General features: G+C 54.9%; 1 protein-coding gene across 10 annotated transcripts in view; it reads right to left on the bottom strand.

Annotated features, from left to right (window-relative positions):
* The window catches only part of TNS3 (tensin 3), a 233,158-nt gene that overhangs the window by 93,982 nt on the left and 126,442 nt on the right, over positions 1 to 12,734 (bottom strand). For all 10 annotated transcript variants that reach the window (XM_061198352.1, XM_061198346.1, XM_061198351.1 and 7 more), the window contains 3 exons: positions 4,997 to 5,126; positions 4,592 to 4,657; positions 3,216 to 3,320 (listed from right to left, as the gene is read on the bottom strand). In XM_061198352.1, the coding sequence (XP_061054335.1) occupies positions 3,216 to 3,320; positions 4,592 to 4,657; positions 4,997 to 5,126 (301 nt within the window). The remainder of the gene's footprint in view (positions 1 to 3,215; positions 3,321 to 4,591; positions 4,658 to 4,996; positions 5,127 to 12,734) is intronic.

Here is a 12,734-nt window from a genome sequence, read left to right as displayed (position 1 = left end):
CAGGAACTTGTCCGAGGCCACACAGCACAGGCAGAGAGGCAGGAGCTACACTGTTCCCACTGTGCAGCGGAGGAAAGGACACAGGAACTTTCCTGGCAGGAACAGGCAGAGAGGTAGGAAACCAAATGCAGGCAGCTGGGGCAGAGCTGTGACTCTTAGACCTCCCTGGGATGGGGAGGCCGGTTGTGGTCCCCGGGCGCAGAGGGCTTAGCCCCGTGGGAGGGACAAAAGGAACAGAAACAGTAAGTACCACCAACCCCCATCATTCACGATTCCATATCTGAAAATTCACCTGCTCACTAAGAACTCCTCACTTGTAACCCTCAAATCAATACACACAGCATTTGCGTGGTCACTCACTGACATGCACAGAGTGGTAGAAGTTTCCAGGGTCCCACACACAGGCTCGTAGCTGTGGTGGAACAAAGGGACCCCTGCCTTCTCCTTTCAGCTCTCACACCATAAAGTGGCCTTCTCCAGGCCTATTTCATGCCACACTTTTTGCATTTCCGTGCACTTTGTTGGTGCTTTTTCTATGTAAAGTGGCCCCCCAGCAAAGTGCTGAAGCGATGCTCCTCAGAGCCGGAGGCCACGAGGTGCCTTACAGAGGAAATACGGGCGTAGATCAGCTCTGCTCAGGCACGAGTTACATGCTGCCGGCCAGGAGTTCGATGTTAATGAACCACCAATATAGAGTCAGTAAGGTGTCTTTAGACAGAACAGCGCTCGCTGCCCTGTCCTGTCACCCGACGCAAGTGGGGCTGCCCAACGCAGCTCAACTCCATGTCCTGGGCCCCGAGGGCAGCGCCCGGAGAGGTCAAGCCCACTGGGGTAGGCAGTCACATCTGTCCGGAAGCTCGCCACCCAGTGCCCTAGAAATACATCTTTTCTGTTCACACTGCCTAGAGGGGATTATGCTGTCTGCAGGCCTCACCCTGGCCCAGGGACCAGCAGGTTTTCAGCTGGAAGTATGAGGTTTGCACCAAATAGCATTGGGGTCAAAGAGGCCCAGACTTGAGTCCCGTTTCCACGGTCTCTGTCCTGCGTGATCTCGAACACACGACAACTCACTCAGCTTCACCGATGATCACCAAGAGTACACAACCCCAAAAGGCTACCAGGACCCCTCACCAACGTCTAGCTTTTGATTTCTCTTGGGAACTGCCGCCTTTATCTCTAAAATGGGTCACAGGTTCTTATGTGGATTAAATAAAATGGCATAGGAGAGGCCCCGGCAGGCTGCCCCGCTGTCTGCCCTCACCCCTCCCAACTTCTCTCTCCTTGAAAGAGCGCCCCACGAAATGCTGATGGGGCAGCGGGACCCCCATCACCCCGCCAGGGCCACAGAGCCGGGAGCAGAGGAGTGACTCTCCACAGTGACGACCGGACACTTGGAATCATTTGTCCACATCCTCACTCAGACATAACAGGGGGGTCAAGGCCCCTGACAGAAGGCCACTGTGGAGGGTCCATTCCAGGACAGCAGGGGTTTCCAAAGATAAATACAGCTTACGTCGATGCTTCTGTGTGCGTGTGGTTTTTTCTGTTTTTTTTTTTTTTTTTTAACCAGTAGGGACTTGGGATGGAAGTGCAGATAGAAGAGAGGGCTGCAACATCATTTTCTAGCCAAAAGACACGGTTCCATAGGCTACCAAACCCTGGAGAGAGTTTTGCCCTGATGGAAGCATGGCTGAGACCCTGTTTCCTGCCGGCCAAGGCCCCCGCCTTTGCAGGTCTGGGGGCCCAGTTGCGCCCTCCTCCAGGGACCCACGCAAGGGGCTGCGGCTCCAGATGAGAGCTAAGGGCATCAGGAATGAGTTCACCGATGCAGGTCAGCCTCAGCGAGGAGCCCTGGAGAGTTGGGGGAAAGGAGGGAACTTCAGGAAGGGTAATGTTTCCATGCGAGGGAAACTGTGTATGCTTTCTGGAAGGTGGCTATGCAAGGGTCTGCAGGGCCTTGGCAGCAGGGGCCACAGAGGCAGCACTTAACAACCATGAGAACTCGGAACGCCACGTAAGTTCCACCAAGATCAAGTGCAATTGAGGAGGGGCCAGATAGGAGTAGGGAATTAAGAGGTACAAACTATTATGTATATAATAAATAAGCTACAGGATATATTGTACAACACAGGGAATATAGCCAATATTCTATAATAACTATAAATGCAGTATAACCTTTCAAAATTGTGAATCACTATGTTGTACACCTGTAACTTATATAATATTGTACATCAAGTATACCTCAATTTTGAAAAAAAGTAGATTCGAGAGGTCTAAGAAAAAAAATCAAGAGCTACTGGGAACCCCTCTGATGGAATGCAGTGTGGTGGATGGACCAGGCACTGGACCAGTGCTCAGAGGTATGTGCAGATGCTTGACAGGGGCTCCAAGGGAGCAGTCAGGTGATGAGACCTGATGAAACCTGACACAGGCAGGGGCCACCCCTGCTGTGAAACACGCAGCCGGCATTTAGAAACCGTGCCTGAAGTACAACAGTGATGCCGGCTTCACCTCCAGACAGCAGGAGGGTCTGCATCGCAAAAGTACTGACACGAGCCCAGACACCCCAGCCGGACAAGCAGAGGAGCCTCGTGCCCCCTGGCGTGGACCGCAGACATCCCCAGCCACCAGCCCCTGCCAGCCCAGAGATGCACAAAGATGGGCACCGGCGGAGTTACCTCCACAAGACTCGCTTTTAGCTATTTAATGTCTGGACGAAAGTAATTGGACAAAAATGTTTTGATTTTTCTCTCCCAAATCAGGTCTGTTCGCAATTGGTGGTTGAAAAAGATGAAAGGCCAGTGTTCTCCAGCACCTGGAAGAAGACTGATCCCTCGTCTTTGAAATCAGCCTCCAGGAGCTTCTTTCTATAAACCTGGCAGATGCCACCCTTCATTCCTTTGCTCCTTCATGATACTTGTGACCCAAACTGCGTATCCCGTGGCCAAGAGAGAATATGTTTGGGAGAGACAGGCTCACAAAAACAGAGATTAAATGATGCAGCCGTACAACCAGGACACCAGGGTAATGAGCAAACAGAAATAAAACCAAGCCTGATTCCCACGAGTGCCCTCAGACTCACAACGGCAGGGGTCCTGGACGGCAGGGTTCCCAGCCTCCAAGCAGACGGCAAGGAGATTTCTGATCTAAACGTGAACAGGCTGCTTTTTCTGGGCCCTATTCCCTGGTAACTGACACAAGGTAACCAGACTCACCTTCACCGTCTGCACTCAGGTTCTCGTACGAGTCCCAGCGGATCAGCGGGTCTGCCGTGTTGAAGTCCACAATCACCCCGTGGTCGTTTTGCAAATGTTCACACCCTGCAGGGCGGTGGGTCGGGGGCAACAGGCGTTAGTTAGAGAGAAGCCGGCGCCTCTGGGCATCTGCCAGCAATGAGGCAGAGGAGCCCCCGCATCTGAGTGCCCAAGCCCAGCACTCAGATCCACGCCCTCTCCCACAAGCCCTCCAGTAATCAGAGCTGCTGTGCACTATTTGGGATGGACTGAACAACAGTGAACACCACTTGGCAGAAGGGAAAGGCGAACACTGGTCCTCCATCCACCGGGTACGGGGCTCTGGGCGCTGTTTCTGCACTAAGGGATCACCCGGATGGCTTTGCAGGTCAAGGACCCAGAAGCCCCCAGAGGATCGGCCTCAGGGCAGGTGGACAGGAGGGGCAGGCTTGGGCCCTCCCTCGAGGCTCCCTGATCATTCTGAGGATGCCAGGAGGGTTCTTACCCCACAGCCTTGCATTTAACTGTTCATGCCTAAATCTATGGCACTGGGCACAGAAGTAGGGTGCTTCTTTTCCACAGCTATTAAAAACTGAATTAAAGGGCTTCCCTGGTGGCGCAGTGGTTGAGAATCTGCCTGCCAATGCAGGGGACACGGGTTCGAGCCCTGGTCTGGGAAGATCCCACATGCCGCAGAGCAACTAAGCCCGTGAGCCACAACTACTGAGCCTGCGCGTCTGGAGCCTGTGCTCCGCAGCAAGAGAGGCCGTGATAGTGAGAGGCCCGCGCACCGCGATGAAGAGTGGCCCCTGCTCGCCGCAACTAGAGAAAGCCCTCGCACAGAAACGAAGACCCAACACAGCCAAGAATAAATAAATTAATTAATTAATTTTAAAAAAAAATGAATTAAAACTTTCACGAGTATGGATCTTGGTGATGGAAATGAACCATTTGCCTTCATGATAAAGGGACTGATTTCTCTTTAAATGTATTTTTAGAAGAAAGAAGAGAGTCTGTTTTGCTCATAAATATTTGCAGTCTACTATATTTCTAATCCTCTTTAAAAACATGTGGCTGTTTGTTGAGGGAGAAGTGAACAGGGCATCACGACACGGCCCCAGTCCTAAGGTTCTGGGCCCTTCCTTGGGCGAGTCACACCATCTCTGGGGTCTTATTGACCCACCTGGGCCCTACTGTCTCTAAGGCAATGCCCTCCCACTGTCTAATATCCTATTATTTTTTAAAATATATTATATTTCCAATTATGGGCAGAGGTGGGAAGCCAGACAGAGGCCCCAGCATATGCATCACCCAACCAGGTCAGCATCCTGCCCGCCAGCATTCTGCATTCTACCCACCTTGAATCTTCTCAGGAGTGGCTGAGAAGACTAACTCAATCTTCCCATTATCAGGAAAACGGTCATCTAAAAAAGAAATCTTATGTCAACAAATTTGGAGACAATGAGACGGGAAAGGGTGGATGAATTTTGTCCTTATATTCCAACCAGGACAACACCCTTCCCAAATCTCCAACAGAGCACCAATGACAGAGGAAGTATCAGTAGTTTCACCGTTTCTCTAGAAATTGTTCTTTGTTGGGTCAGTTGCCAGTCTTTTGTGAGACTGGTAATGATTTTGTCAATAGGCTGACTTACGGGTGGAGCGGGGGAGGACAGTGAAAGAAACACATGAGGCCGCCAGGGGTCGCCCGCCGAGGGTCCACTCCCCACACACCCAGTCTGGACTCGGGGCAGGGACCTCACCTTTGCTGGCGTTGTCCAAATCCTCCTTTGCAAACACAAGTCCATAGCCCTGAACAGCCCCAGTGTGAAACTGCAGGCGGAAAATGACGTCTCGGGTGGCCGAGCGGTACTTCTTGTGGTAGCACTTCACCTGGGGTAAAGAGGGTGTGTCCTCAGGGGAGCCCGCGCCCGCGGAGGGCGCTTTTCGGGGGGTGCGGAGGGCGCTTGTCGGGGGGTGCACAGGCCGCTCCCTTCCAGGAGGGGCTGGGAGTACACGCAGCCGCCAGCGGGTCCCAACCCAGGAGACGGGCTGCAAACGTCACCGCGGCTTTGGTCCTTCTGGAGGACACCTGTGCTGTTCCAACAGGACAGGAATCCCACAGTCCTCAGTCCTCAGACGGACCACACCTCTACTTTGGAAGACGGCTGAGGAATGAAATTCCGTGGCCTCTTCTTCCTCATTTCATCTAAGCTCTCCATGTTTCACCTTAAAGCCTTTCTGTTCTCATGAAAGAACCAGGCAGTCATCACTTTCTGAACTATGCTCAATATTTATGTTGCGTGCTATAATTCAGAGAGAGAGAGAGAGATGGGGAGAAGGGAGAAGGAAGGGAAGGGGAAAGGGAGAGAGGCCTTGGAATTGAAATTCCACTGCTGGGTTGTCCAGACGTCCTGAATGGCCACTTGAGACCAGTCTCCAGAATCACCGGGGATGTGATTTGAACTCAGGCTGTGGCTCCGTGGCCCTAGGTCGCTGGGAGCAGCTCAGGCCCCTGGAGTGACTGTGCTGTTATGGAGGGTGGAAGCACCCCTTCCTGGCACGTGGCAGGGAAGGGTGGGCAGGGGAGGAGGCCTGGCGTCGTTTCCCACCTTTACACGGGGGCCTCCCTGCCCCTGCCTGAGGGGTCTGTGGACGGCGCTGGCCACGGGGAGGGCTCGAAGGTCACGACGGGGTGGCGTGCTGCAGGAGAGGGGACCCTTCCTCCCTCCCACGGCAGGTCAGGGCTCCTTTCCAGGGTCCCCAGGGGTCCAAGACCAGAAGCAGGCTGGATCTTGCCCTCAGACACTCAGCAGAGGTGGCCACTCCCTGCACTGAGCATGCCCGGGAGGAAGGGACTGGAGGTGCAGGGATCTCAGAGGCAGCCATGCTCACAAGAGACTCTGCTCGGAAAAAGCTGGGCTTCAATGATTCTGTGCAAGGTCACTGACCGTCCAGACCAGCGATGCGGGAGGACGCTCAGGTGACCGTTCTATAACCTTCACCAGTGAAACCACCACTCGAGAGAAAAAATAAAGGCCCAAGGAGCCGCGGCCAGCGTGTCGGGAACTGTGCCCCTTAGGGTAGACCCAGAGGTCGTCTACCTTTGTGCTCTCTACAAGGAGACAGTCTGAAGAAAAAATGTAAACAGACCGTCAGGGGAGTGTTTCACGTTGACAAACACGAACTGAGCATTCACAAGGCGGGAGGTGCCAGGCGGCCTGTGCACACACGGCCAGTGGGGATGCAGGCTCAGGCCTGGCCTCTGGCCCCTGGCCAGGGAACCAGCCAACGAGAATTCTGCAGAAGTGTGAAGCCTTCAGTTTGCTTTCCAACAGCAAATGGATCGCCGGCTGCAAGTCCTCTCCCACCTCGTCCGGGGTCTCTGGCTCCTCAGCAGGGCCCCCTCAAAGGCTGTCCCCTCAGCCTTCCTTCCAGAGTGTGCTACTTGCATCCTCACCCCTCCAGGGCCCTCGCCCCACACTGACCGCGCTGCCCGCTCAGCAGAGGTCCCACACGTGCTGTGGTGGAGACTCCCACACAGAGGACGTGCCCATCTCTGTGGGGTGATGGACCCACCCTCTCCGTTTGCCTTTTCCCACTGGTACCTTGGATGTACGAGGGAAAAGGGGAGAAGACTGGAGAAAAGGAAAGAGAGTTTCAGGCGCACACCAGTCTGGCCCTTAAATCTTTATCAATACTGAGGTGGGCGGCTTCCCTGGTGGCACAGTGGTTGGGAATCCGCCTGCCGGTGCAGGGGACACGGGTTTGAGCCCTGGTCTGGGGGGATCTCACATGCCTCGGAGCAACTGGGCCCGTGCGCCACAGCTACTGAGCCTGCGCTCTAGAGCCTGCGAGCCACAACTACTGAGCCCACGTGCCACAACTACTGAAGCCCACGTGCCTAGAGCCCATGCTCCGCGGCAAGAGAGACCACCGCAATAAGAAGCCCACGCACCACAACGAAGAGTAGCCCCCACTCACCACAACTAGAGAAAGCCTGCGTGCAGCAACGAAGACCCAATGCAGCCAAAAATAAATAAATTTATTAAAAAAAAAAATACTCAGGGGGACTGAGGCTGTAAAATAACCCAACAAGGCCTCCAGAAGCTGACATCCACTGAGGGAAGCAGCCCCAGGCCAGCCCACAGGGTCACGCCACACAGAGCTGGCAGCTCCCCCAAGCTGGCACCAGGTGTCTGTGGGCAGGCAGAGCCCCAGGTGGACACGGGGGCATCGCAGGCGCTGGGTAAAGAGGCATGTGCAGCCTCAGGGCAGCGCAGAAGGCCCAATGACAGCTCCCTTTCAGGGAGACCTTCTCCTGCTCTGAGTTAAAGGGTTCATCCCGCAGGAAGCTCTTGACGGCAGCTGATCCCAACCAGGAGCCCCCAGGCCCAGCTCCCACCTTCCCCAGGACCCGAGACGTTCTGTGGGCTCCCCTCCTCCGGTCTCACCATCACTCATCACAGCAGACACACACACACACACACACACACACACACACACACACACACACACACACGAGCATGACTCATCACACACGAATCCCAGCCCACTCCAGGCACCAGGCAGGGCAAGGCAGAGGTCACCAGATGCCCTGGGGCACGGGAGGGACAGCAAATGGGTTCACCCTCCCTAGGCTGCTAGCTCCCAGTCATCCTGGGGCACAGGCACCTCCCCAGGCCCAGCGTGACTCCAGTGTCTAAAGACTCCCAGTTTTTCACACGACAAGGGTTCAGGGTGGAAGGAAGAGCGGGGTATCCCACTGCCACAGAACAGCCGCCCTCTGCGCACACATGCCCTCGCCGAGGGGTTTCCGGGGCCTCCTGACGAACCTCGCCCGCGGAGACCTGAGCCCTCCCCATACTCCCGCCCGTTGTTTCACCATGGACTTCTCTTCCCACTGCTCCGGATGGTACCCGCCACCCCCTCAAGTCCTCCTGGCCACCTCAAGAATGACCCCCACTGTCTCCTGAAGGCACAGAGAACCCCAGAAGTCTCGGTCACATGGGGTCCTGGCAGCTCCAACTGGAAAGGAGATGGACCCACCCAGCAGGAGCCCCGCCCGGGGGCCTCTGGCACCCCCTGCAGAGCCAGGAATGATACATCATCCGCATCAATCAATCTTAGCAGCATCAGTGACGAGAGTCACGCTCCTAACGCTCCTAACGCTCCAGGGAAAGAACCGTCAACATTTTGCTTGAGAGCAGTGCCCAAAATGCGCCTTTTAAGGCATACAGTATTGGTAACGTTTTGTAACAATTAGAGTCATTGAGGTCTGTTAATACCCCCTTCATCCCTTTGGCATGAGCAGTTTTGTTTACCTAGGTCTCCCCAGAGAGCTTCTAAGAACACATCAATCCTCTGCCTTTGGATTTTAGAATATCTGCATTTGAAACAACAATTTCAACCCACTTTGCTGGTGGCCCTGGTGGCTGTCTACACAGGCATCGAGGAACGTGCATCCTCAAAGAATGAGCTACAACCACACATGCTTAAAGGTTTAATAAGCTTGATGGCTGCCTTCCTAGGTCAAAACACCTGCATTATCCAGCGCCAGCACTAACCATGATTTCACTTGGAGGTGAAAATGATTTCAGAGGGTGGCAAGGCTGTCACTCACTTCCTAAACCATTAGTAGGTCAGCAGTATTGGCTGTGAATGAAAACACAAGTAGATCCATGGGGCTGAGATGCAGAACGGATCAGGCCCGATCCAGGTCCAGGAGACCCAGGGCAAAGCGGGGGAGAAGGATGCATGCACAGCAAGTCCCAGGACGATATGGCACGACAGAAGTCCTGTAACGACCTCCGCAGGAGCAAATCCAGAGAGGCCTGCGGACGCATTCATTTTCCCTGATCCTACGTAAGTGCCCTTAGCAAGAAACAATAAACTAAGGTGCTGTTTGTTTGCAATGGCTCCTTGGGAAAGGTCCCCTCTGTTGAGAAGTCGGGTCGCTGGAGCCAGGTCACGGAGCCCCGCCCCACAAGGACAGAACGTAAGTGGCCACGGGGTTTGCACAAGCAGAGGCAGCAAGACGAGGCATGTGGATGGGAAAGTGTTTACAAGCGCATCAGGGCTCTGGACCACCGCCAGGCTCCTGACGGGCCTGCGGCCCATGCAAATTCCTTAGCAAGGTTACATAACGACACACGGCTGCGCTCTCCAACGCCTCTGCCCTCCCACCCGACAGGAGCATGTTTACTGAACACCTGAGGCTCTGCTGCCCTTTAGAAGTTCTGGGGTGGACTCGAAAATCTGACCCTCAGTGCAAGCACATCGCAAAGACAGGCGGGTCAGGGGTGCAGTGGGAAGGTGTGTGCGGATAGGCTGGCAGTGTTCAGGCAAAGCTGGACAGCGGGTGGGTGTCACCATGGCCCCCAGTGACAGCCCTCCCGCCAGCCCCCAAGTCGAAGGAATGACAGACGGAGCCCCCTCCACTTTCCCCCCCTCCACTGACATTTACCAAAATCAAGGAGGGGAGAAAATCAAAGGACGACATTCCACCTCACAGGATGGTGGCCAAAGTGTCAACCTTCCCTGGGGGCCCCCTTCCACTTTCCAGAGCAGAGGCAGGCTCTGCAGACGCCAGAGCCCAGCCGAGCCCTCTGCAGCTGGGGGTGGGTACCCCATAAAAGCATTCCCTGCAGCTTAGGATTCTGTCCAAGCCACAACCGGTTGCCAAATTCTTGAAGAGAAATTAAACCGCCTACACATTTGAACCTTTACACAGAAAAGGCCCTGAAACATTCTCCGTCTGCAGCTTTCTCCACTGAAGGAACGCCCACTGGATTCGCAGGGGTGCGCACCAAGCGATGACTCCCTAGAACTGAAGGACAGGGCAAACCGAAGTGCAGGGGTCTCCCACAGTTCATCTGCGACCAGGGGCTTCTCCTGCCTGGAGACTCTGGAAACCAGAGCCAACCTGCACAGCAGGAGGGGAGACGGCTCGCGCTACTCCCCAGGAAGCTCTGCCAACACCAAGGAACGTTCTGCCGCCCAGCTACTTCCCTGTTTTGATCCCTGAGATCATTTTCAGGTTGAACCAACAGCCCTGGGATTCGGAGGAGCCCACAGATCATGCAGCCTAATGTGTTCCCCAGAGATTATGATCTGAGTGTGGGGATGCCCTGGGCCCGTCCTCCAGGCCAGATGGCACCACCTCAGAGACCCCCCTCCTCGGACGCACTGGAATCCTCTCTCCCACCCGTGAACCTTCAGATCCTGCCTCTGTGCACTCGTGAACACACCAAATTCTACTTGCACGAGAGTGGTCTGCCACCTCATCTCACTCAACAGCTAGAATCTAAACTCTTGGAAGTAGGACCTGTGTGTGATTCACGTTCACATCCACCATGTTACCTGGTTCAGGACATACGCTGTGGGGAATGAATGAGAGAACGAATGACAAATCAGAGCCAAAGGTGCCGGAGAACCAATGGTACCTGATTTCACTATTAACCTTACTAGAATAGGTTTATTCCAGAATGGGTTTATTCAATGGACACAGGTATTATGGGCTGAATTCTGTGCCCCCAAAATTCATATGTTGAAGTCTTAAAGGTGGTTAAGGTAAAGTAGGGTTATATAGGTGGGCCCTAATCCAATCTGACTGGGGTCCTTATGAGAAGGAGATCAGGACACAGACACAACACACACACACACACACGAGGGAAGATGACGTGAAGACACAGGGAGAAGACAGCCATCTACATACCAAGGAGAGAAGCCTCGGGAGGAACCAGCCCTGCTGACACCTTGATCTCAGACTTCCAGCCTCCAGGACAGTGAGAAATGTCTATTGTTTAAGCCACCCAGTCTGTGGTACTTTGTCATGACAGCCCTGGGAAACGAATACAAGAGGCTAGAGCTACTTTGAGACTTCTTAGAGATCAATAACTAAACTAAACCTCCTAGGTAATCATTTCCACGAATGGTGCAAGGAAAAATTACCCTGTGTGATGGAAAATTACCCATGTCCAGCTGTAACCCGCATCATCCTTCTCCCATCTGATAACGTTGCAAAAAATAAGTGCAGAGTGTACAAAAATGAACTGTAAACACAGGAAGTATAAATCAAATAATAATTCAGTCCAAAAATACTCCATGTTAAGAATGCACAAAGGTGCAGGAAGGGGCTGGTTTTATCAAGTTAAGCATTTCCTGTGAAGAGATCCCTATTTGCCGGCCTTTCCAACAGAAGCAAAAATTCACAGACAGGGTGACTTCACAGCACAAAACATTCCCCTCAAGAGACCCCATGGCGACAGGACACCTGAATGCCAGACCTCTCAGGTTCCTGCAGCATCGCTCAGGGCTAATCCAGCCGGCTGTCCCCTCACGCAAGAGGCAGCTTGCAGTTCTTGCTGGGGTGTGAACTTGCCCAGGGACTCCTGCTTCAGGGGCGGGCTCTGGGCAGTAAGCTGGGGACGATGGCACACTGGGCACAGGGTCCCCTCTTGGCTCACAGCAAGCATGAGCCACCACCCCTGAGAAGCACGATGACTGGCTCTGGAGAGGCTGGGACAAGTCAACCGCCTGCCTCAAGGGCTGGGCATCCACTAGGGAGGCAGACGAGGTACCCACCTATGAAGGATCATCGAACACGGCCTCAGGGAGGGCACAGCCATGTGCCCCAGTCGTGCCTGATGAGGGTGACACGGGTGGGAGGCATTAGCAAGACCCAGAGGAAAGGGCCATGGGGCCGTGTGCAGAACAAACCAGATGATACAGGATCTCTGGGGCTAAGTGATTGAGGGGGCAGGACACCCAGGGGATCCTATGCCACATACAGGAGCCTGGACCCTCTCCTCCCGCCACGGGGAGGATGCTGGGCCATGGCTGCAGAACGCCGTGCTCGGACGGGGCCAGAGCTCGGGGATTCAGGATCCACGTGGGTAGAGGACCTGCACGACTGACGAGAGAAGTGGAGCCAGGGGATGCCAGGACGGAGCTCCCATGCGGAGTCTGGGGAACAGGTGGGGACGGTCCTAGAAAGCAGCAGAATGGAGGCCAGGGGGCTGGCAGGCACCAAGGGCTGAACTTGAGGCCCGAGGACCGAAGGCAGAAGTGTAGAAGAGGCAGCGTGGACCCAGCGAGAGAGACACGGGGCCAAGAGGACAGCACTCGGGAGAGACGGATGCCCAGAGAACACCAGCGCGGAGACCCGCCAGGAGCCGGAGGGGGACCAGGAGAGGGGCTCCACAAAGAGAAAGGGCCCACGTGACAGTGAGTGCCACGGAGACGGCCACGGGGATGCGGCCCCTGGGATGCGGCCGGAGGGAGGGCGGGGACGGAGGGAGGAGGGAGGGCAGGGGCGGTTGGGCGTAAACCATCCTTTGCTAAAATCTGGACAAGAAAGCGGGCACGCAGAGGCAGGGGTGCCCACGGGGGAGGAGGAGGCTGATCGCCGGGCAGAGGGGCCAGTGCTTCCTCCCCAGAACCTCTGAGGAGGGGTGCAGCCCACGTGCTGAGGCCCACACCAGTCTTCTTGCCATTCCT

Source organism: Eubalaena glacialis, chromosome 8 (genome assembly GCF_028564815.1).
Source record: "Eubalaena glacialis isolate mEubGla1 chromosome 8, mEubGla1.1.hap2.+ XY, whole genome shotgun sequence".
NCBI lineage: Eukaryota > Metazoa > Chordata > Mammalia > Artiodactyla > Balaenidae > Eubalaena > Eubalaena glacialis.
Note: the sequence above shows the minus strand (reverse complement) of the source record. Positions and strands in the feature narration are given on the sequence as shown.